General features: G+C 43.2%; 2 protein-coding genes across 8 annotated transcripts in view; one reads left to right on the top strand and one right to left on the bottom strand.

Annotated features, from left to right (window-relative positions):
- The window catches only part of APPL2 (adaptor protein, phosphotyrosine interacting with PH domain and leucine zipper 2), a 28,903-nt gene extending 11,192 nt beyond the window's left edge, over positions 1 to 17,711 (top strand). Inside the window, exons 5-21 of one of the 2 annotated variants that reach the window (XM_083700251.1) lie at positions 4,131 to 4,218; positions 5,338 to 5,376; positions 5,468 to 5,526; positions 5,979 to 6,125; positions 7,598 to 7,680; positions 8,837 to 8,995; positions 9,659 to 9,847; positions 10,175 to 10,217; positions 10,313 to 10,369; positions 10,509 to 10,597; positions 11,522 to 11,680; positions 11,784 to 11,836; positions 12,554 to 12,728; positions 13,851 to 13,887; positions 14,020 to 14,160; positions 14,610 to 14,657; positions 15,676 to 17,711. In XM_083700251.1, the coding sequence (XP_083556377.1) occupies positions 4,131 to 4,218; positions 5,338 to 5,376; positions 5,468 to 5,526; positions 5,979 to 6,125; positions 7,598 to 7,680; positions 8,837 to 8,995; positions 9,659 to 9,847; positions 10,175 to 10,217; positions 10,313 to 10,369; positions 10,509 to 10,597; positions 11,522 to 11,680; positions 11,784 to 11,836; positions 12,554 to 12,728; positions 13,851 to 13,887; positions 14,020 to 14,160; positions 14,610 to 14,657; positions 15,676 to 15,807 (1,698 nt within the window). In that variant the 3' untranslated portion in view covers positions 15,808 to 17,711. Of the gene's footprint in view, positions 1 to 4,130; positions 4,219 to 5,334; positions 5,377 to 5,467; positions 5,527 to 5,978; positions 6,126 to 7,597; positions 7,681 to 8,836; positions 8,996 to 9,658; positions 9,848 to 10,174; positions 10,218 to 10,312; positions 10,370 to 10,508; positions 10,598 to 11,521; positions 11,681 to 11,783; positions 11,837 to 12,553; positions 12,729 to 13,850; positions 13,888 to 14,019; positions 14,161 to 14,609; positions 14,658 to 15,675 lie in introns of both variants that reach the window. The other variant, XM_083700250.1, reaches the window with a different exon arrangement.
- WASHC4 (WASH complex subunit 4) overlaps positions 16,986 to 24,076 on the bottom strand; it is a 41,456-nt gene continuing 34,365 nt past the window's right edge. For 2 of the 6 annotated variants that reach the window (XM_083700015.1, XM_083700011.1), the window contains exons 27-34: positions 23,978 to 24,044; positions 22,603 to 22,689; positions 22,362 to 22,509; positions 21,483 to 21,579; positions 20,355 to 20,551; positions 19,457 to 19,553; positions 19,256 to 19,331; positions 16,986 to 18,499 (exon numbers count right to left, since the gene is read on the bottom strand). In XM_083700015.1, coding sequence (XP_083556141.1) covers positions 19,264 to 19,331; positions 19,457 to 19,553; positions 20,355 to 20,551; positions 21,483 to 21,579; positions 22,362 to 22,509; positions 22,603 to 22,689; positions 23,978 to 24,044 — 761 coding nt within the window. In that variant the 3' untranslated portion in view covers positions 16,986 to 18,499; positions 19,256 to 19,263. Of the gene's footprint in view, positions 18,500 to 19,243; positions 19,332 to 19,456; positions 19,554 to 20,354; positions 20,552 to 21,482; positions 21,580 to 22,361; positions 22,510 to 22,602; positions 23,208 to 23,877; positions 24,045 to 24,076 lie in introns of all 6 variants that reach the window. The other 4 variants (XR_014555564.1, XM_083700012.1, XM_083700014.1 and 1 more) reach the window with 4 other exon arrangements.

Genomic DNA, 24,076 nt, shown 5'->3' with positions numbered 1-24,076 from the left:
TTCTGTTATTTCTAGTCAGACTTAAAATTACAACTCCTGAGTGCACAACAAATGTTGTTCAACATTTCCAGTATTTAGAATTGGCTTTAAGGGGGAGGAGAGCCCCCCCTTTTTTTGGCTCAAATGCACTTTGTACTTCAAAATGACATTTTGGTCTGTGCACAAATGCAGTAAAAAGATAGTTCAAAGTTCTTGGCCTACATTTGCCTTCAGGAGGCTTTTCTGGCGCCTCTCTTAAATTCATAATGCAATATTTCCAGCTCTGCAGAGAGAGTCGGGGGGTGTGTGTCTTCCTTTCCATTTCTCCACCCATTGTCTAGAGACACAGAACATCTCTTCTCTTGGCTTGAACCCTGGGAATTCTAGTCCTCATTAGGCCAGGGCACAGTGTCTTATTTCTTCCTAGGCTTCCACACCCTTTTCCAGCTGGTTTCCATTGCTTCACCACACTCAGCCAAGATGCACAATTCAAGGGATGTTGGAGAATATCTACACTGCAAGCATATATCATTGCTTTTACCGGTGCTAACTGTCTTGGTTTCGCCCAAAGAATCCTTGAATTTGTAGTTTGGTGAGAGTGTTGAGATAGCCGTACTCCCACAGCCCCTCACAGAAAAGTTAAAGTTTATGAGGAGAGGGAGTGACCATTGTTGTTGTTGTTGTTTAGTCGTTTAGTCGTGTCCGACTCTTCGTGACCCCATGGACCAGAGAACGCCAGGCACCTCTGTCCTCCACTGCCTCCCGCAGTTTGCTCAAACTCATGCTGGTAACCTCGAAAACACTATCCAACCATCTCGTCCTCTGCCGTCCCCTTCTCCTTGTGCCCTCCATCTTTCCCAACATCAGGGTCTTCTCCAGGGAGTCTTCTCTTCTCATGAGGTGGCCAAAGTACTGGAGCCTCAGCTTCACAATCTGTCCTTCCAGTGAGCACTCAGGGTTGATTTCCTTCAGTATGGAGAGGTTTGATCTTCTTGCAGTCCATGGGACTCTCAAGAGTCTCCTCCAGCACCATAATTCAAAAGCATCAATTCTTCGGCGATCAGCCTTCTTTATGGTCCAGCTCTCACTTCCATACATCACTACTGGGAAAACCATAGCTTTAACTATACGAACCTTTGTTGGCAAGGTGATGTCTCTACTTTTCAAGATGCTGTCTAGGCCTGTCATTGCCCTTCTCCCAAGAAGCAGGCGTCTTTTAATTTCGTGGCTGCTGTCACCATCTGCAGTGATCATTGAGCCCAAGAAAGTAAAATCTCTCACTACCTCCATTTCTTCCCCTTCTATTTGCCAGGAGGTGATGGGACCAGTGGCCATGATCTTCGTTTTTTTGATGTTGAGCTTCAGACCATATTTTGCGCTCTCCTCTTTCACCCTCATTAAAAGGTTCTTTAATTCCTCCTCACTTTCTGCCATCAAGGTTGTGTCATCTGCATATCTGAGGTTGTTGATATTTCTTCCGGCAATCTTAATTCCGGCTAGGGATTCATCCAGCCCAGCCTTTCGCATGATGAATTCTGCATATAAGTTAAATAAGCAGGGAGACAAAATACAGCCTTGTCGTACTCCTTTCCCAATTTTGAACCAATCAGTTGTTCCATATCCAGTTCTAACTGTAGCTTCTTGTCCCACATAGAGATTTCTCAGGAGACAGATGAGGTGATCTGGCACTCCCATTTCTTTAAGAACTTGCCATAGTTTGCCGTGGTCGACACAGTCAAAAGCTTTTGCATAGTCAATGAAGCAGAAGTAGTGACCATTAGTTTAGTTTAAATCTGTGACATACTTATAGTTCAGTTGGTTAGAGCATGGTGCTGATAACGCCAAGGTTGCAGGTTTGATCCCCATATGGGACAGCTGCCTAGTCCTGTGTTGTTCAGGGTCCCTTCCAGGTCTACCATTCTATGATTTCAAGCATATAATCCCACTGAAGTACAGTGGTACCTCGGGTTAAGTACTTGATTTGTTCGGGAGGTCCGTTCTTAACCTGAAACTGTTCTTAACCTGAAGCACCACTTTAGCTAATGGGGCCTCCCACTGCTGCTGTGCCGCCAGAGCACGATTTCTGTTCTCATCCTGAAGAAAAGTTCTTAACCCGAGGTAATATTTCGGGGTTAGCGGAGTCTGTAACCTGAAGCATCTGTAACCTGAAGCGTATGTAACCCGAGGTAAAAAGGTAAAGGGACCCCTGACCATTAGGTCCAGTCGTGGCCAACTCTAGGGTTGTGGCGCTCATCTCGCTTTATTGGCTGAGGGAGCCGGCGTACAGCTTCCAGGTCATGTGGCCAGCATGACTAAGCCGCTTCTGGCGAACAAGAGCAGCGCACGGAAACGCCGTTTACCTTCCTGCCGGAGCGGTACCTATTTATCTACTTGCACTTTGACGTGCTTAGCTTTTTTAATAATATAGAATCATCTTGTAGTGTTGAAACAAGACCAATTAATTTGCAATCCTGTTATTTCTCCAATTTTCCCCCAAATGTGCCTCTGATGCCTGTATATTTTCTAACGGATTTTCGATTGTTAGCAATAATAAGCTTCTTTTCTCTTTTTATTATTGCTTATTCCTTTTATATTTCCATCTTCTCTGATTACATTGGCCAGAGTTTCAATGACCCTTGGGGCCCTTCTCAGGTGACACCCTTCCCTGGCCCTGGCCCACACCTTCCTTGAGGGCTTTGCCTGGTTGGAATGTGCCCTTATACAATGATGATTAGAATGCCTTTTGCTTGCCTGGAAGGAGAGAGGTGTGGTGGGGATTCGGTGTGGAAACCTCTGGCTCCTTTGTGGCTATATTGTGGCTAACCCGCCCACTGAGAGGGACTGTGGCCCTCAGGCTGAAGAAGGTTCTTCATGCCTGGTATTTGTTAACATGCCCCAGGTCTTCTGATCAAGTCTCCCTCTTCCCATTTGGAGATTCATCTTCATAGGCGACTACTTTCTAGGAATCTTGCCTTTTGATCTCCTTGTTTGTCTGCAGTTCCAACCACGCAGTTAAGAAGGCCAATACTGTACCTTTAATTAATAATAATAATATAAAAAATAAAATATCAATACCCTCCACTGTGAAAATTGAAAACGGTGACGACAGCTGTTTTGTTTGGGTCATGTCTTTTGCCAGGGCATAAGCGAAGCAGTCCAGCCTGCAGAAAAAGGCTGCAGAGTAAATATAAAGTCTTGTTTCAAAGCCTCTCCTTAAGTAAACTCTTTAATCTTGAGAAATGGAGACATTTCCTCTCAGCTGAAGCCGTGTGTATTTGGCAGCCCATAACTAATTTTAGCAAGACTCAAAGCTCACTGGTGCATGGACAGATACTAATATTATTACCAATATCCATGTAAACAAACTTGTTTTCACCTATTGATTTTTTTCTGGACTGTTCTGGATTTTTAACATGTAATCTGGTAAAGCCATTCGGTGGTGGATATTTCAGATCCCCGTAAGAATGTTTCATAGACATAAAATGTTTTTGATATCTTCTTATTTGAGTTGGTTTTTTTGAGAGTAACATGAGATTATTTATTATGGAAAACCCCACTGAAGAATCTCAAAAAAAGGTTGGTTTTGAAATCAAATGGCTTCAAACAATTTAATAAAACACTGTTTAAATATATATGAATGTGTGTGGATTTAAAGAAAAATAGTTAAATATATTGGCTCCAGCTTAATAAGCAGATGGTATTGATTTGGCCTACTGTTGTAATATAGTAATGTAATTCTCCTCACTTCAGAGAAAGCTATTTGGGCAACTCACTTTGCTATAGTGATTACTGACTACACAGATGTGGGGAACTGAAGCAGAGAGTAACATCCAAGCATCTAAAGCATACTTCAGAGTAGGGGTGGGCAACCTTTGGCCTTCCAGCTGTTGTTGGACCCCAACTCCCATCAGCCCTTAGACACCATGGATGGTGGTCAGGCACAATGGGAATTGGCATCCCGCAACATTTGGAAGGCAACAAGTTCCCCATTCTGGTGTTAAAGTTCCCACAGTCAAGCACAAATCTGAACTTTCCTTTCCACCCTACTGAGCCACATTGGGTTTTCCATTCAAGCACCTGACGGTGGATTTAGGGTACCGGGGATGTTATTGCTGCCTTCTAAACAAATGGGCTGCCCTCCTGTCTTTCAGCTTAACATTCTGCACACCGAACTGGCCAAGCAGCTCGCAGACACCATGGTTCTCCCCATCATCCAGTTCCGTGAAAAAGACCTTACAGGTAGATCTTCTAGGTGTGACTGGGAGCTCTTAGTAGGAAACAAAGGAAGAGAGGGACACTTTTTCTTCTTGCACTCCAGACAATTTTCGTATCTTAAAGAAAATTAGTTAAGGTTGCGCCCCTATGTAGACTTCAGTGGGAGTTTAAAAACAGGCACCCCACACACTGAACACAGTGGGGCTTGCAAGTGCTAGCACATGCATGTTTATTTGGGTAAGCTTGGCAGACATGGCAACTTGCAAAGGACTACTGTTCTCAGGTCCTGCTTCGGGGCTTCCTGTAGGCATTTGAATGTCCACCTTGAGAAAAGGATGCTCACCTAGATGAGACAGCGCCCTGTTCTTAGGGCTAAAACCTGAGCGACGGCAACAGCTTCTAGACCCAGGAGTGGGGAACTGGTGGCCTTCCTGCTAGTGTTGTTGGGCTCCAGCCCCCAGTAGCCCCAGTCAGCACAGCTGGTGGTCAGAGATGATGGGAGTTGTAGTCCAACCACAGCTGGAGGACCATTCTCCATCCCTCTTCATTGTGGTGTTTCTACTGTTCAGGGAGGATTGCTAGTCCAGTTAAATGTCTACAAAAAAAACCAAAAACATTTCTCCCACTCTTCTGCTGCATTATCTCAACATGGGATTGAAGCAGTTCTGGGCCAATTAAGGAAATAAATACATGGCACATTTCTTTGCATGAAGTCAAGTAGTTGCAGTGGAATTTTTTTTTTTTAAATATTTTTTATTAAGGATTTTCTTGTTTTACAGAAGTGTAGTGCCTCATTTTTTTCTTCTTCTTCTTCTTCTTCTTCTTCTTCTTCTTCTTCTTCTTCTTCTTCCATGTAACGTTTTCACAAATCCGTTTCATTTGTTGAGGCATTAGGGGGAGAAGAAAACAGAAAGAAAAAAGAAAGGGGGGTGGGGAGAGGGAGGATGGATGGGGGTGGGGTCGGGTGGCGGTGTTTCTATTATGTTTAATGTATGTAGAGTTTGGTGTCAGCATTGCTTGTGTTTTGAGAAGAAAGTCACTGCGAATGTTCAAAGTCTTAATTGGCACATCTCTGGTCATCTCATGGAAACTTTGCACTAATGCGCAAACCCTTTGCTGTTGCCTTCTGCTTTTTCCTAGAAGTAAGCACTTTGAAGGATCTCTTCAGCCTTGCCAGCAATGGTATGTTTTCACATTGGTCTTTCATTTGACTGAAATTTTGCTGACAGTGTGCATGAGTGATGATGCTAAACTGTGCCTTCGATCCTTGCAGAACACGACGTTTCCATGGCAAAGTACAGCAGGCTACCCAAAAAGAGAGAGAATGAAAAGGTAAGATATTCCAACATCTTGGCACATTTGATAAGAAGAATTTTATGTAATGAAAAGTCCTCAACAGGGTACAATTCTGTGAACCAGGCAGAGGGCCTTCTTGGTGGTGGCGCCCGCCCTGTGGAATGCCCTCCCTTCAGATGTCAAGGAAATAAACAACTATCTGACTTGTAGAAAACATCTGAAGGCAACCCTGTTTAGGGAAGTTTTTAATGTTTGATGTTTTATCATGTTTTTAATATTCTGTTGGGAGCCGCCCAGAGTGGCTGGGGAAACCCAGCCAGATGGGCGGGGTATAAATAATAAATTAGTAGTAGTAGTAGTATAGTCACAGTGATTTCAGTGGCACTTGGGTGTCATTTAACTGCCTGCTCAATGCACTGCTGACCACGTCTTGCAATGGCTCATCTGCTGACACTTGGCTGTTCCTTTGCTAACCTTTTATCATTCAGCTAAAGGCGGAAGTTGCCAAAGAGGTAGCCAGTGCCCGGAGGAAGCAGCATCTCTCGTCGCTACAGTATTACTGTGCCCTTAATGCTTTACAGTACCGCAAGAGAATCGCCATGCTGGAGCCTATGCTGGGATATACGCGCTCCCAGGTACATATCCTAGCTGCAGCATCTTGGGCAGCAAACCCTTCTTTGCTGCAGCTGAGCTTGTTTGGAAACCACTGAGCATTGTATGATTCAGTTAAAAACTGCTGGCAGGACAAACCCAGCACTCCCTGACAGACCAAGGCTGCATCCACACCATACATTTAAAGCACTCTGATGCCATGTCCACAGAATGGACCATGGCAGGATCACCAAGGATTTGCTATTATGAGGAGCTGGCTTCAGGCACCAGGCCTGTTGGCAGACCAGTTCCGTGTCACAAAGTGTCAGGCTTCAGGAAAAATCAGCCTCCTGCCACGGGGCAGCCCAAAATAAGAGGGAATGCAGCCTTCCCCAAAATGGTATTGCTGCAACTGAGCTCCCCTTACCTTCCTAGCAACAGCACTTCCTCTTATGGTGACTGCCAGGGGCTATTTGTTTCTGAGTCCTTCGCTCTTCAACTTTCAGCGCACGCAGAGTTCTAGGAGAAGGGATGTCAGATATGCTCTCCAGTGATAACATGTCAGCTGGCTGCTCTGTCTCTGTCTCCCCCTTCTCTTCTCCCAACTCTTCTGTTCAGCTGTCTCTGAGCTGTGACCTTCCTCAAACCACTGCTGTAATTCAATACTGCCTTCCTCTTCTCTGGGAAGTTCAGGTGGAGGGTGGGGGACGGTCTCTACTATTCCTCCTCAGTCTTGTCCCCCTCAGTCCAGTCCCTGGCACAAAGCTGTCTGCATACATGACATGAAGGCTGGCCACCTCAGCCGTGCCGTCTGGGAATCCCTTGCAGTGCCTGGAGACAGACAAGTCAGGTTGTGTGTCCACAGCAGTGACTAGAGGAGAAATAAAACACTGAGAGGAGCGCAGAGAGAAGAAACACTCTGGTGCACCTGTAGCAGCAAAACCAGACGCCTCCGTCTGCCACAGTTGTGACATTACATGTCTCTCCCGTGTCGGTCTCTACAGCCACAGCAGGCTCTGTAACTCTCAACGGTTTGACTTTACCCCCCCCCGAAGGCGCACTCCTCTGTTGTCTTCCAAGACAGACAGGTGTCAATAATAATCCTGGAAGAGGGCATGGTTGACTGGAAAGGACCCTAGACATAGTGTCCCATACTAAGCAACATATTGTTGCAGGTTCACATGTCTTGTTCTCTTTCTAAGATGTAGACCAGGGATGGGGAACCTTTGCTCTTCCAAATGCTGTTGAACTCCCACCAGTCCCAGCAAATACGGCCAATTGCCTGTGATGATGAGAGTTGGGAGTTCAGCAACATCTGGAGGGCCAAAGTTCTCCCTGCCCCTGATATACCCTACTCCCTAGCCAACAACTCCTTGACTCCCAGTATGAAAGACCAGTTTGTTGGATCATATAAACCCCAGTGTCCCTCCTCCTCCCCTCACATGTTACTGCAAGGAGTTTGCCGTCAAAAATATTCAGGAGTCGTGTGTACTCTCCCTCTTTTTATATTCTTCAGATTAAGTTTTTTAAGAAGGGAGCCGAGATGTTCACCAAAAAAATGGACAGCTTTCTATCTTCAGTCTCAAGCATGGTTGAAAGGTAATGGATCGTTCCAGCTTGCTTTTGCCTGTTTGCTCTTTTTTGCTGTTTCTGAGAATGAGTGTGCTATGACTGGCAGCAACCATGAGGTCTGACACCAGCAGTCATAGCCAGGTGGGGCACTGGCCAGGGGCCCCCATGGCTTGGAAGGACCCCTCACCTGCCTGATTCAGATGTGACGCCCTCCACAGCCTTCAGTGAATTTGGCAGCAGGGCTGCTTTTGAATGGGAGTCCAGCTTTGCTCCAGTTCAAAAGTACTGCTACCCATACATGGCTGAAGTGTTGCCTGGCGCCCAGTGGAGGACAGTGAGTGGTGCTGTGACTGTCAGAGCAATGGCAGAGAGAGCCTGTGGTGCCCATGACTGGCGTAGGCAGGGCTGCTCTCAGTCCTGGTTAGGGAGTAGGGGGCCTTATCATTGTCACCATGCCAAGGAGCCCCCCCCCCTTTCCAAATCTGGCACCAGCCTGGCAGCCAGAGGATGCAAGTGTGTCTGGAAAAACCATGTTGCTGCTTCTAGGACTAAAAAACACACATGAAAGTGCGCTCTTACATTTTCGCTTGTCTCATTTTAAGTGCCTGGAGAAACATGTAAATTTTAATAATTTTTTAATAAATTGTTTGTTTACATTGCTTAATAAACATGTAAATTTTAATACTTTTAAAATAAATTGTTACTACTTTTTAACAAAGTATTACTAATATATTGTGCATCTCCGATGAGATGGTGAGGGAAATCTTGGGATCTGAGTCTTTCTGAACTATTGAAATGCAGAAGAGGTGTTGAGAAACCAAACACATTTCGACAAGGTATGGTTCCCATATATCAGCTAGGTAAATAGAAGGGTTGTTTGTGTCAGGCCTCCCGCCACTCATGCTTATGTATGGAGAAGATGTGTCACAGATAGTTGAAGCCTTGGTGGTGATTCATTCAATGAACCCGTTATTTGACCATGTTCCTGCTCAGTTCCTTGTAGGTGACTGGTGTCTGCGTGTAATGCTCTGCAGGTTTTGTTGCAGTTCATCCATGCCATTTTATTATAAAACCAATCAAATATTCTAAAGAAGAGAAAGGAAATGTATGCTCTGCATTCGTCGGACAGCCTAAGCGAGCAAGCTATGGCCATGAAGTGCTTTATGTTTATTCTCTCCTGTAGTGTACAGGGAGAATTGGACACTGAGGCAGAAGCTATGCGGGTATCTCAGCAAGATCTGCTTTCAGTTGGCGAATCAGTGTACACGCCTGACTTCGACGTAGCATCGCCTCTCATCAACAGAAACCTGATTCAGAAGGCTGGCTACCTTAACCTTAGAAAGTAAGGAAGATTCTTGAGAGGGAGTCATGTCTTAGCATGGTAGATGGGCTCGTACTCTATCTAGTTCGGTGGGTTTTCAAAATTGGGACCTAAGGTTCCTAAAAGTAAAATGCTACATCTAGTACTTCAGCTCTGAGGGGGGGGAGGTTATGTGGCCCTCCACGCCTCCTTTTCTGGACCTCAGAACTCTTGCCAGCCCTCTCCATGTCTTTCTCAAGTGCTGATGCCTGAGATCTTTCCTGTTACCGTGGAGATGTTGAAGGATTGAACCTGGCTTCTGCATATGCGAATCACATGTCCCCTCCCCACAAAATGTACGATGCAGCAGTGCCAGAAAACCAAAGAGCTAAAAGAGAGTAAAAGCAGCGACTAGTAGCTGTCGTGATGTCCCTTGTACTGTGGGATAATGAAAAGTGCCTGCATGTGCTTCTGCCACAATACAAAATTCAAGTCCTACAAGATGCCTTGTTGACATTACAAAAAGATAGGGGTAGTCTTAAAATGTGTGCGGTGAAGGGGATGGGTGGGATTTGACCTTAGAAAACACACGCTCCTCAGTTCCCTTTCCCGAAAGGATTGTTTTTTGGCCATGAGGAGGGAGTGAATCCTGCTGCTTTGCTGCTGGTATGAAGGTGACGTCGAAGCACTGGTCTTTTCCTACAGCAAAACAGGCCTGGTGACTACAACTTGGGACAGGCTGTACTTCTTCACTCAAGGTGGAAACCTGATGTGCCAGCCCAGGGGAGCCGTCGCCGGGGGACTGATCCAGGATCTGGACAACTGCTCTGTGATGGCAGTCGACTGCGAAGACAGACGTTACTGCTTTCAGATCACCACTCCTACAGGGAAACCGTAAGAGTCTTGGGTCTTGTGCTGGGGAGCAACTACCCTACCCAAAACGAGGGCTTGCATCTTTCAGTCTGGCTGCATTAACTGAGTTGCCTTGAACATAAGCCTCACCTTTAGGGAGGTCTCTAGTCTCCTAAAGAATTTTTTTTGTGGGGGTGGAGGAAGCTCCACTGAGTTTCTGGGAGTCCTTCCACTGCCTTCTGCTAGCTCCATCAAGGCAGCTGAATAGAAATGTAGGTGGCCTGTTAGTTGGCTATGTGGTCTCTGCTTAAAATCCTCTAATGGGGCAAGGAAAGAAAATGATCGGGTGGTTTTTGTTTTCTTTTACAGAGGGATAACCCTTCAGGCAGAAAGCAAGAAAGAATATGAGGAGGTAAACACATTTTGCTTTGTTTCTACTCACGAAATTAAAATTCCAGAACTAAATTGAAATCTCTGGCGTTTCTCTTTCTTGTTTTCCTCTTCTAGTGGATATGTGCAATCAACAACATCTCTCGGCAGATCTATCTTACTGACAATCCCGAAGTGAGTAGGTTTTGAAATGAAATGCTTTCATAACTCAAACAAGCCCCCTCATCCCAAATACAGTAAGATCTGTGATTCAATGTTTGCTTGGGTAATATTTCACAACTTCCTTTAAGGCTGTGCCTCTGCTTTGCTTCAGGCCGTTGCCATCAGGCTGAATCAGACAGCGCTGCAAGCCGTGACGCCAATCACAAGCTTTGGGAAGAAGCAGGAAAACCAATCCCCCAGGTAACATTTTAGCCATCTTAGTCTGCAGATGTTTGGATGCTCTTTCTGCAAAGAAAATTAGCACCTCAGGAAGAAGGCCAGTCTAACTTTTGACGTGTTGGCATTCTGCAAGCATCACGGTTTTGACAGAGGGAGCAAATGTTCCCCCACTGTGTTCTGAAGCTGTCCATTACATGAAAGGCTCTTCCACAAGTTTCCTGAATGGATAGCTCAGCTGTTACATTCTAATCTACACCTGGTAGATAACTGCTACCTGCATCATGCAGTTTCATGTGCAAATTGGATCTTAAGCAGTCCCAACTCTGGGTAAACACCCTGATTGCAGATCTTAGACGAGTGCCGACGGTAACAACATCCAGCACCTATTAAAGATGCATTGCCGGTGCCTTATTTCAGTGGGTTGTGTTCCTTCATTTTATCTTAGCCCAGGCAGAGTTATCATTCGGATTCTCATCTTTTCCTTTCTTGTATGGTGATTATAAGATTGATGTTGTTTATTTTGTTGTGCATTGCATCGAGATAGATGATGGTAGCCAACAAATGCAGTAGGTGGCTAGGTGGCTCTCAGTGCTTGGGAACCCAGCACAAGGGATTTTGACAAGTGGGCAGTACAACCCACCTGTCCATCAAGACATGTCATGTGATTGACAGGTGGATTGTCCTGTAAAAGCTGACCCTCCCACGCTTGCATTATGATTTAGTTCCTGGTTATGATGTCTTAGTTCCTTGTTTAAAACACATTTTAACTATCCAAAATTGGGTGTTGTTGGTGAGGATGTTTAAATGTCAGCTCTGACCCTGAGTGCTCACTCGTCCGTTCTCACCCAGGCTTTCATTTCTAGGAATCCTCCCTCCCTTCCAGCTCTCACAGCGCTGTCTTTCTCATATGGGGCCCTCTTCTCTGTCTCTCTCCTTTTGCTTTAGCCAGGATGTGAAGAATGTGGAGATGCAGAATGACTGGGCAGCCCCAAACGAGCCGGCCAGCATTCCAGAACCCACTGAGTTAATTGCACCCGGAACGCCCATTCAGTTTGACATTGTGCTTCCCGCAACAGAGTTCCTGGATCAGAACAGGGGTGGCAGGTACAGCCAGCGAGAGTTTGACAAAGTGCTCCCTTTCGCATTTGCCTCCTTCTCTCAGGTTGTCCATGTAGCCATAACTCCTCCCCTGTGTGTATTTTAACAGGCGCACAAACCCATTTGGAGAGTCAGAAGATGGCAAGAAAGAGGATGAGGCAGGTGAGAACTGACTGGGGATTGCTGTTCATAAACTTCAGTCTTGTTGAGCCCAAAAGCTGTCTAAAATTACAAGGTCTATTGTAAATTTGATCCATGGGGTGAACTCTCTTCAGTCACAAATGGTGCCGCAAGCTCCACTTTTTAGGTTGGACCTCTTTAACACATTAAAGAGGGGAGACCCTGTGGCCAGATACTGATAGCCTACAACTTCCACCATCCTTGACTATGCTGGCTGGGGCAACAACATTTGCAAGGCCACAGGTTTCCCCATCCCTGGTTTGTCTTGTGAAGAACACCCACCATCCCCCATTCCCGCAGGTGGCCAAATGCTTCTCAGTGCTCACAAACAGGGGGCAAGGTGATAATGGAAAACTGTAGGACTCTTTGTTGTTGTTGGACTCCAACTCCCATCAGTGCCCTCTAGCTTGGCCAGGAGTTAGGGATGATGGGAGCTGGAGTCCAAGAATATACAGAAGACCAGATGTTTTCCATCTCTGCCCTACAAGATTAGATCTGTGACCCATTCACACTTTCCCATCACTGCTTGAAATCAAGAAGTGAGCATCCATAAACGGGAACCTGCCATGAGAATATTCATGTTGTAGAAGAGAAAGCAGCATACGGGGGGGGGGGGGGAATCAGATGTCCTATTAACTCGAGAGGCAGGATAAACATGGAGAAAGTTGCTCTGTCCTTTTTTTGTTTCCTTTCCCCCAGATTCGCTCTTGCAGCAGATGTTTGTAGTCCGCTTTCTAGGATCGATGGCCGTCAAATCCGACCACACGGTTGAGGTGATCTACGAAGCAATGAGGCAGGTGCTGGCAGCTCGGGCCATCCACAACATTTTCCGCACAACGGAATCCCACCTCTTGGTCACCAGCAACGACCTGAAGTAAGCGAAACCTCCTCGCTTGCTTTCTTCTTCTGCATGGTCTGCATTGATGTGAGGTCTGATGAATCTGTGAGCTGATCCTGTGAGCGGGCTGGAACTCTTGGTACTTGCTAAGGCCAGCAGGAGAAGATACCCTTTGCTGATGTCCTGCTCTCCTGTGTCCCTCCAGAGGCCTAGGTGTCCCTGACTGATGTAGGGGGGATAGCTCCTCTTCCCTAGTTATTAGGAACCTTTGCTGGATCCAAGGACCTTCTGTTCATTGGGATTCAACGCCTAGTTCTCACTGGCTACAGCACCTTTAATCCCAACCTCTTTTGGAAGTAACTCTCACTGAATCCAGCTTTAAGTGTTACCGATAACGCTAGTTTCTGAAATACTTGCTTCCAAGGAAGCATATCTAGGATGGAAGGGTCAATCAGAGAATCTCTCAACAGTGATAGTGAACTGGTAACCTTTCAAGTGCTCTTGGAGTGCTCTCGGCTGTGGCTTGTGGTCAGGAATAACGAGCTGCCATCCAACATGTGGAGGGCTAAGAACCACAGGGAAGGAAAGCTTTTTGTTGTAGGATGAGACGTGGTGGCATGACACAATTGTACATGACATAATAGAAAACCATCACGTTGCTTTTTCATATTGCACTTTTAAAGTCTGGCGTGTTGTGGTTTTGCACACACAGTCCAGGGAGTGGGTGGGAATAAATACAGAGAAGAGGATAATGGCTGTCATCAGCCTAAATTAACTTGCTGAAGGGTTACAATAATTAAGGATTGGAGGGGGGACCTTAAGGGGGCAACCTTAAAAACTAAATAGATCAACGAAGACCGAGAATGTTTAGCAGCCACAGGATGAATGCTTGTTGGAGAGGAAAAATGGAAGAGGAACACTTGCTACCCACCCCTTCCCAGTTGTGGGAATGGAGTAATCTGGAAAGGGGCATGGCTGGTTAAGGGCATCTAGTAATCTCTACTCATTTTTCCTTTCTCACAAGTAGCATGTTAAGATGTGTCAGCTTTAGGCCCAACTTTCTTGAGCCAGATTAGGGCTCCTGTACTTTCTGTGCTGTTAAATCTTATGAAGGGGACCTAATCTACTTTTTTTCCCTCCCCTTTACGCTAACAACAGATTAATAGATCCGCAAACCCAAGTTACGAGGATAAGTGTAAGTATATTCTTCCATTTCTCACAGTACAGAAATGGCAGTCAAGGCTTTAAGTGCCAAGTTGCCAGCTGGGGAAGTTGTTAAATGTTTACTTGCTTTAAGTCTTTAAAAATGTGAAACCTGTTTTTCCAGTTTGAACTTGCCAGTGTGACACAATTTGCTGCTCATCAAGAAAACAAGAGACTGATTGGGTTTGTGGTTCCCATCTCCGAGTCCCCAGGCGAAGAGTCCATGAGCGCTTACGTATTTGAGAGTAACACCGAAGGCGAAAAGGTCTGGAGATGCGTTTCGTTGCATGGTTTTTAGAATACATTTTGTTCTAATTGTAGTCATCCGTAATAAGTCTTAAGTGGACATTTAGTGTGTTCAGTCCATTTGCTTTGCTTAGTTTGCACACACGCGCGCACACACACACACACACACACACACACTCTCTCTCTCTCTCTCTCTCTCTCTCTCTCCCCAAATATTCCTTAGCAATTCCCTTGATCCATTGCCCACTTGCTTAACCCTGTTGTGATCACATTTATAGACAAATAAGATTCTGAAAGAGAAACATCAGTTTATTTGCTATTACCTCGTGCTGCACTGCTTTGCCATACATGTTTGGCAAGCAACTGGCTAAACTTCCACAAAGCCAATCCCCTGCTTTTCTGGTGCTCTAACCTGGGTCCTAGGATAACAGAAAAAAATCCTAAGTCTGATCTCTGCTTCTTCTGCAGATTTGTTATGCAATAAACCTCGGGAAAGAAATCATTGAAGCTCGCAAGGTAATGTTTCACTCTTCTTATCTATACAGTACTGAATCTTGCTTTTAAGCCTAAACTCTGGCCTCTGATGGGTGCCTGCATGCCAGCACTTTGCTTTCCAGCCAGTTCAGTCCCACCTGTGCTTAAAAAGAAAGGAAAGAGGGGAAGTAAAAAATTGAAAGGGGCATGAGGCCCATAGGTGGTGCTATGTTGGGGATCCCAAAACAATACAGTGAATGGGACAGATGCAGGAAGCGACCACGGGCGATGAAAAAATCATGACAGAGGCAACACAGGTAAGTAAAGTCTAGGCCTCAATTTGTGTGTTAACCTGCCACCCCAACAGGAACCTTAACCGTCTGGGGGTTTTCTTCTACTGTTACTTGTTTGGATCCATTTCAGGTCTTCCTGTACATATTGAGAAATGCAAGTTTCTGCACCAACATTAAATAAAATGCATTTAAACATAAATTGAATGACAAAGGACTTAACTATTAGTTTCTCTGCATTTTTCAAGTACATGTTGACTAGCAGAGCATGTTGTACCCATAAAGCTCACAATCTCAACTCAGTAGGGTAAAGAGTTTACAAATACCATTTTAGCTATAAATAGGTGTTGGCAGGTACGTCACCTTGCCCCTGCAATGGAAGGGGCCCAGAGCTGCGCGATATCACCATGCCATGTGCACCTGTGCTGTGCAGCTGCCACAGAATTGGGGGGGGGGGGCACAGCCCCACACAGATGGTGTGCCTGGGTGTCGGCACATTGAAAATGAGCTGCAATTTCAACTTTGTTTTTGCAGCATACTATATAGCCAATCCAAAGCACACAAGGATCCTTGTTGTGGAATGAAGCTTGCTTTAATCTAGTCTTGTCAATTCACTGTTTTTATCATCTTGACTTAGAACTCATTTAAGCAGTGTGATCTAGTGTTGTTTTAAAAGCAGGCAATGAATTAGGTTGCTGAGAACAACTGAGGCCCCTGATGACAGATAACTGGATAACTATTCCACTGACTCTCATTGTGTTTCATTATAGGATCCGGAAGCACTAGCTCAGTTAATGTCATCTGTGCCACTAACCAATGATGGGAAGTTCGTGCTCTTGAATGAGCAGTCAGAAGAGGACAACACAGTACAGGGAGATGGGCAGGAGGAATCAGAAGCATAAGCTGTATTTTTTAAAAAAGTAGCAGTGGTGTTGCACATAATAGCCCACACTCTCTCAACTATCTAATGTGAGTACTTAAGAGATAGCATGTGGAGAGCTTGGTCTGGATTTCTGGTGTGGTAAACTGACAATCTTTGAAATTCTTTCCCAACATGGTCACTTACTGATTGCTACCAGTGATAGTTAAATGTGTGTGCTTCCGTGTGAAGTTTTTAGGCTCTGTTGTACTTCTGAGAGGGATAACAGGAACACTATTTTGAGCTAGGCTGTTTACAGATCTATTTGATAAATCACTTTCCTATTATCTATTTTTATACTTTAATACTGAAAGCTTACTCTAGATAATATCTCTCTTAAGTGCCTACCATTTTTGCATACTTGTAGATTCAATAAAGCAGGCACTCTGCCCTAGAATGAGGTGGCAGGTAGACTAGCAGCTACTTGCATTAACCTCCTCATACATCTCAGCCTCTCACATGAGCCAACTAAATATTTTCTTTTTCATACTGATCTACAAGGTTGAGTTAGTGCCCTTCTAGGTTTAACACAAAGGAGGCTTGCTCAAGAGTAAGCTCAGTTCAGTGTGGGGCTGGTTGTTCTAACCTAGATGGAGGCAGCCTGAGATGCACTTGTGCGACTTAGAAATGAAAGCAGATATCAAGGCTGCATGGCTCTCCATACAAGGACCAATCTAAGCTGAATATTGTCTGTATGATCTTACCAGTGTGACATTGATGCTTCTGGGCTGAGCAGTACTGTAGTGGGAGAAGTTCTGGGTTTATTATCTTAAATTCAAGTAACATTCAAGAACAGAGCCAGATCTAATGAAGTTCACCTGATTCCCCAACCCTGGTGGATATTTTTGATGTTAAAATATGTTTTGATGTTAACAAACAGGGTCCACATTTTGCAATGCAACTATTTAGCAATAATGCTAGAGTAAAGTCTTATTTGAACTAAACTGAATGGTGTGAATGTTTGGAACTGTGGTTGCTTAACTTGTCCTGGCTTCAGAAAAGAGGACATAAATATTCTAACAACTATTCCTATAGCATTTGCACTATAAAATTTCAGGCTCTTCTTCTGGTGTCAATATGCCATCTGAAAGATGCAACTTTTTAGCTGCTTTATGAAAACTAAAACCAGTCTCAGACTCTGTACACACGAAGTAAAATAAATCCACTTTCCAAAGTTACATTTATTAACAGTATGTACAGAATATCAAACAGAACAAAAGAAACCTGAGATAATGAAACAAAATGGTTTTGCAAAATGATTTAGAGCAAGACATGTTAATATTTGGTCCCCTTCCTTCCTGAGAATTTGAACCTACTGAATCAGATGGGACTCGTCAAATTTACTTCAATGACAACATGTAGCAGGACTCAAAAATACACGTGCACAGTCAAAAAGTATTATGATAGCATTGCTGTATTGACCCATTTTACCACTCCTGCTAGGCTAGATAAGCTTATTATTAACAGTCATTTTAAGCCTACGAAATGTTTGCTCCTGGGGTTTGTTCTTCACTTAGACTTTTGTTAGAGGAAGAGGCTTTTAGGTCAACATCCTGTTAATTCATGAAGAGGAAGATCCTGACAATTCAACCATGCGTAAGAATTTGAAAAGAAGACTTCCCTTTATTTCTGGCTTTTGCAAACTGAGCCTATGAAAAAGTGGCCATAGGTGTTGCTTTCATGTTTGAAAACAGCATTTAAAGGTGGGAAGGGTAAAGGAAAAATAGTACCTCGGTATCTTTTTAGTGCCGCTGTTTTTGCTTTTAACATAGCTGCAGGTATTCACAATTTTAACCCATCACATGTACATAACAGTGTGATGAAGTATAAGATCCTATGCCATGGCACCAGAAGGAATGTATTACTACTTGCTCAAAAAAAATAAAATGTAAACTGGAAGTCCAATTAAAGACTTAAAACTGTTCATCTATTAAATTGGTTTACATGATGAAAAATGTTCAGAGTGCAGTTAACTACCATTCTATATTCACAAAGAAAGCCATAGGACTGTACATATGTATATATTCACAGAAGCAGAGCATGTACATGAGTTTAGACCCCAATGAAGGCTACAGATGTTTGTTTTTATGAGTCACCAAGACCATGTTAGTTTGGTTAGCACTGCACAATTCAGGCACATGGGATTCTCTAAACTAAGGATTCCCAAATCAAAGGCCAAAAAAGCAGAAATGGCAATGAATGTTTATTATAACAGAGAAGTGCCTTAAATTTACATGTTTGTACAGTGTCAGTCTCTGAAAGACAGAGACTGGCCCTCTAAGTTGGCATGTTCTTTGGATTCCAAAGGTCTATGAACCATGACAGATTTTTAAATGGGGACATTAGTGCTGAAGTGAATACAGACAGAATTAAGCAGCAACTGCAATGTCAAGGTTGTGATTAAATCAAATGCAAAAGATTTTTTTTTTAAGTTATTGAACTGAATCAAAATAAGACACCAAATCTCCCTGACAAAAATCATACATTAGGCTAAAGAACAGACTGCAGTGAAATGTCAACAGAAAGGATGAATTGTAATTATTTTTTTTAGTTGTGAGAGTATGGGTTACTCTACAGTTCATGGCACTTCTGGGTCACTATCAGATTCAGAAGGTGAAAAGTTCCATGCCAGTTTGGTCCCTTCTGTTTCAACAAATCACCATTGCTCTATATGTCTATAAAACAAAGCAAAAAAAGAGTTGAAGATGTATTGCATATTCTGTTCGTATTTTAACATGTTAAGCAGCTCCAACAATTCATATTAACTTCCTTTGCAATAAGAGATGGCAAATACAATGGTGATTCCTTACAAACCAGGAAGGAAGCTATAGCAGGTAAACACTTCATTCTGTCTAACTAGGGCTGCACCAATTACCTGCTAGTTTTGCTTCTTTCCTTTTTGCTCGAACTAGCAATTTTGGTACAGCAGATATTTATCTTAAAAGCCACTCTGATGATGATGATGATATATTTCTGAATATATCACCTTATTCCCTGAGGGGACTCAAGGTGGATTACAGACAGAATTGATTAAAAAGCAATGAAATATTAATGGAATTTAAACTATATAAACATGTATAAAGTCTGTTTAAAATATCATGCCAATATCCACCAGTTTTCTTCCTGTTCTGCACTATTCCCCCCCCCCCCCCAAATCTGCTTGGTCCAGGCTAACACCACTTCCTCAGATTAGTAATCAGGAATCACATTGTGGAGGGACCAATACCACAGTGCTAAATACCAGTGTGATATTATCCCTGGCAGCGTGGGAGCAGTTTAAAGAAATGAACATTTTTCCAAGACCGCCAAAAGATCTGCAGAACACAGGGAGTTATTTCAGCTTAAGCGTGATTGTTATTCTCAGTGATCACCAGTACACTTTTACAAATTTGGGGCTGCATAATTACATCGTACAGAACCAAAAGGCATACCAAGGCTCTCATTTCACAACAGGATCTGCAGAACTAGAGTTGGACAGCTCCCCATTGCTTGTTTTTCCAGGTTCTTCTGAAATACAAAAGAGGTAGAACGTCACAAGAATTTTATATTCTCAGCACTGCTTTTACCATGCTTTTGTTTTTAACCACAAACATGACTTTCCCAGAGACTAGAAGATTTATTTTTTTACTAACCTCTGTCTTTTTTCTCTTGATTTTCTTCTGCTGCAGTTTTATCGGCTCTAAAAAAGATCCTTGCGCTGCTTAGTGAGAAATAAAGCAGTTCAAACTCCTATGAAAAATTAAAGAAATTCTCAGCAAGTCTTAGCATGCCACAGAAAGAGAAACTTCACAGTACCTGATTAAAGTTCACTGACACCAGAAGCCCCCTAAATAACAATTACAGTGCTTCCTGATTTTTATCTGCACTATCAATTGCACTGGTTTTTTATTGATCAAATACAGGGTAAGGCAGAACTACACTTTCAAATCAAAGTTTGCTTCATACCTGACACACTACTAGTAATTTGGCCATTTCCACTTTGTCTTTGCAGGTTGTTTTTTTATAAAAACAATAAATAAATCCTGCAGACCTTTCCTTCCACAATAACTATTTATAATCCCATAAACTTAACGTCTGCTACAAATGTCACTGTCCTAAAAAGCAGCACGTCAGTAAAAATCCATTTCCTGTCCCCCTCAATTCTACTCAAAAATCAGTGGTTCTCAAGCCTTCCAAATGAGTGGTTCTCTCATTTGGAATCCCCACACTTTACTTGTTGAGGACCCCCAATTCCAAATCTAAATTTTTAAGTTTATCATCAGCTAGTAATAAAGCATGCATTTGGCTGGATGTTGTAAAGGTGCCGCTCTCTCTGCCTAACTGCAGCCTATTCTTCATGCTTACAGAGTTACATCGAAGGGTAGATTCAGGTGTGATGCCCACTAATTAAATGTTAGGGGGAAAGCTGTTAGGGGGAAAAGTTATCCAAAAAGGAGCCATGTTTGCTGTCTGGCATTTCTATGTTCTTAAATATTTATATATATATGCGCCTCCCACCACCTTTCCCTGGTCTCTGACAGAGACTGATACCTGCAAGCAAACTTCCAGTCGCTTGTGAGTAAGGTTCATAGTCTGTAGCAGCTTTTCATCTTGGACAGCTGATTGAACGTTCTGTTGTTTTGCTAATGCTCTGATCTCTCTCACGTATTTCTCTCGAACTGACTGGAACCAATGGAGAGAGTCAAATTCTTGGTACTGGTCCAAAAGCTTCAGAATGTAAGCTACACCTACAGATTAAAACAAAAACAAAAAAACAAGTCGTTCAAGTTAAGCACCCCCTTCTTCAAAGCTGTAAAAATTTACAAACGTATTCTGCGCATGTACATCAAACAGGTCTTTGATCATTAAAATCAGAATCATTTTCTCACCAGCTCAATTTCCCCCCCTCTCTACAAGTCTTCAGAGTTGTATGCTTGTTATACAAGGCTTACATAGTGGTACGTGTCAATATTTATTCATTTACATTTTTTTAAAAGCTGGCTTTCTGCCCACAGAAGGCTCACAATCAAGTTTGCATCTCTGCTCATAGGGGAAGAGAGTAGGGTGAAAATTTGAAAAGGGTAGCAAGGGGCCAATTTTTCAAAATCCTCTCTCCAATCTGCTTTGGGGATCACTTAAGCAAGTGAGTGTAGTTGTTTGTGAGAGAAGAAACTTCACCTGTGAAACATTTGCCAGAAGCACTTGAATGTTTCCGAAATCCATTACAGATTGAAGAAAACAAAGCCTACTCCATCATCATCCATTGAGGTAACTCCATGGGGAAAAACTCGATTCTCTACCCCCCCCCCCACCGCACACTGACCACCTAGCTAAGGATGCATCTTTTCTGTATCTTGTCGGGCGCACTTTGAATACACTTAGCTGAGAGCTATATATGATCACGTATGAAGATACTTCATACATGTCAGATTTTTGAACCACCTAGAACAGTTCTCTGACTGTCAGTAACTTTCCAAGATCTCAAGCAGATATATCCTTTTTACAATTCCACTAGCCCAGATCCTTTTGACTGGAGAAACCAGGGATTAAACATGGACTTTCTGTATGCACAACTTGTGGTCTACCACTGAACTATGGCCCCTTCCATATAAAACCTCAAAACCTGCAATTTATGATAGTTATCCATGCAAGAAGACTCAATATGGTTCCTGAACTCACCCATGGCAAAACCATCATCGGTGAAAGCTGCACCAGCTTTGTTCTTCTTATTCAACTTCTCCTTGCAGCTGATTGAATGCTCTATGAAGTTGAGGGCCTAAAAACAAGACACAAGAAGTTGCTCCAAAAGGCAGTAAGTTATCAGGTAACTGCCTAGCTCCCCTGCATATCAGGTGACAGAACTCTTCTGTCATCCCATTACTTGAGGAGAGGTCTTCATTAATTCATTCAAATTCAGAGCTCATCCTACCAGTCAGTCAAATAGGATTTCCCCTGCAGGCCAGACTGATAGCCCGCTTTACTCACCAGATTTTTCAGATGGGGAGTTTTGGGGAGCAAAGGTTGCCCATGACTAAATGTAGTGTTCTCATACATTAATTGCTAGCGGTCTGGATATTTACAGCTCCTTCTAGAGCAGTATTTAAACATTATCCAAATGTATATATATCACAAATCCCCTCAAGCATTTTTTTTGGGGGGGGGATCAGAAGTATTTAAAAAAATATATTTGTTATTCAAGATTATTTATATCAATATCAGAGTCCAATTAACAATTCATCTAGCCAGTCACTTGGTGTCCATCTGCTCATTCAGACACAAGTATTTCCCAGCCATGTTAGCATTCCTTGTTAAAGGGTTTCAGGTAATGGTTCAGCCTGTAACTTTCTACATGAAAAGGACATGCTTTTTATGGATATCAGTACAACAATGGCATATAACACGCCCCCCCATACCCTATTAGAGGGGGGGCAGTTCATATGGTGATTTAATAAACTTAGAGCAACCTTACAAAAAATTACCAGTTTTAACACAAGCACATCCTGCACATGTAACTAAATGGCTTATTGTTTAAACCAACCGAGAAAGATCAAAACTAACCAATGGTGGAACAATTATGTAAAAGTTGCGTAGGTGCATGTTCTTTGAACTGCGAAACTCAGGAGCAAACACATCCACAAGCATTTTGAAATACTCTGTGCCTTCTGCAGAATTGCGTGTGAGATCACTAAGTACGGAATCCAGTTGCCTATAAAAGAGAGATACACTTGAAAATGCTTTGAGGCGGTTTTTAAAAGAACAGTTTCTGCAAGAATTTTGTCGATGCATCAAGTAAGGTTACCTGGCTGCTTTTTGTGTTTCTTCAGCAAGACCTTCCTCTTTCACAAGTTCTTCAAAATTAATGATATCTTCAATATCAGGAACAAACCTACAAGTTTCATATGCGATTCATTCATTCACAATTATATATCATGCTATGTATAAAAATGCTAACTTGAGTTTCATACTTCTTACATTACTTCTGTTCAGATCTTTATCACAAGCTTCCTTTTATTTTTACACTATGACCAAAGGTTTGCTTTCTAAAAAAGAACCCTGACCTCCACACTGCTTGATTCTCTGGCTCACAAATCCCATGGAATGGCTTTCTAGTCTAACTAAGAGGAAAAAAGAATATGGCAGGGATGAGCATGATTTGGGGGGAGGGGAGAGTATTACATACTGTATGCAAACTATCAAGATTTTTCAGTTACAGAGAGGATAGCCTTGCATAATACTTTACATTGAATCTATATATAACCTCACACAGATTTGACTGAAATAAAACTGTATCCGTATCCAAATCTGAGAAGACTACAGTCGTACCTTGGAAGTCAAATGAAATCTGTTCCAGAAGTCCATTCGACTTCCAAAATGTTTGAAAACTAAATCACGGCTGCTGATTGGCTGCAGGAAGCTCGGGTTCCGAAAGAACATTAGCAAACCAGGGTTTACGATGTTCGGGAGGCAAAATGTACAAGTTCCAGGGCATTCAACAACCAAAGTACGACTGTATTATGTCCTTTCCCCTCACCACATTTCTCATCATCTTATTTAGGCATACCTACTGACCTGCTTCAAAACCTTCAAATACCAAGTTCATCAGGAAAAAATGTTTATATAAAATAAGCAAATTAAATTTACTGAACAGACTAGCAGAATTTATTGTGAGCACTGTACTCTTGTGGTACGGAACAAGAACAACTCCGCAGTTCCTCAACTTGTACACTACTGCATGTAGCAGTGCTACACATGCGCACTACTGCAGGACCCATACCCATGCATTAACATCAAGGAATGCCACAGAAAGGAAAAACAGAACCAAAAGGAGCTACAAAGGCTTTACAGCACTGATGGGGAACTTTTTTTTCTGTTGTGAGCCAGATTCCCTCAGCATAACCTGCATGCTAGTGGTGGGTGGAGCCAGAGCTAAACACATGCAGAGTTTGCAGCACTGCAGTTCTCTGCCAGCCAGTCTCTCTCACATCCACACACACCTCATGCGGGAAGAGGTGATTCCCATAAGATGGTACACAGTGCAACAGTGCGCCTGCAGTGACCGGGGGGGGGGGGGGGCATGAAAATAGGTTAGAGGTGCATGTGGTCTGTGGGATACAGGTTCCCCACTTTGCTTTACAGAAGCATAGACAAGCAAGCTGAAATCTTTGGTTGCATACCTAATTGCACTACTACAGCAATGAAGTCCACCAGATCTTATCATTCGGACGTAGCCCATGGCATTCCCTTTAAAAATAAAATATATAGGCAACAAGAAA

This window comes from Podarcis gaigeae, assembly GCF_964106915.1.
Source record: "Podarcis gaigeae genome assembly, chromosome: 10".
Taxonomy (NCBI): domain Eukaryota; kingdom Metazoa; phylum Chordata; class Lepidosauria; order Squamata; family Lacertidae; genus Podarcis; species Podarcis gaigeae.
Note: the sequence above shows the minus strand (reverse complement) of the source record. Positions and strands in the feature narration are given on the sequence as shown.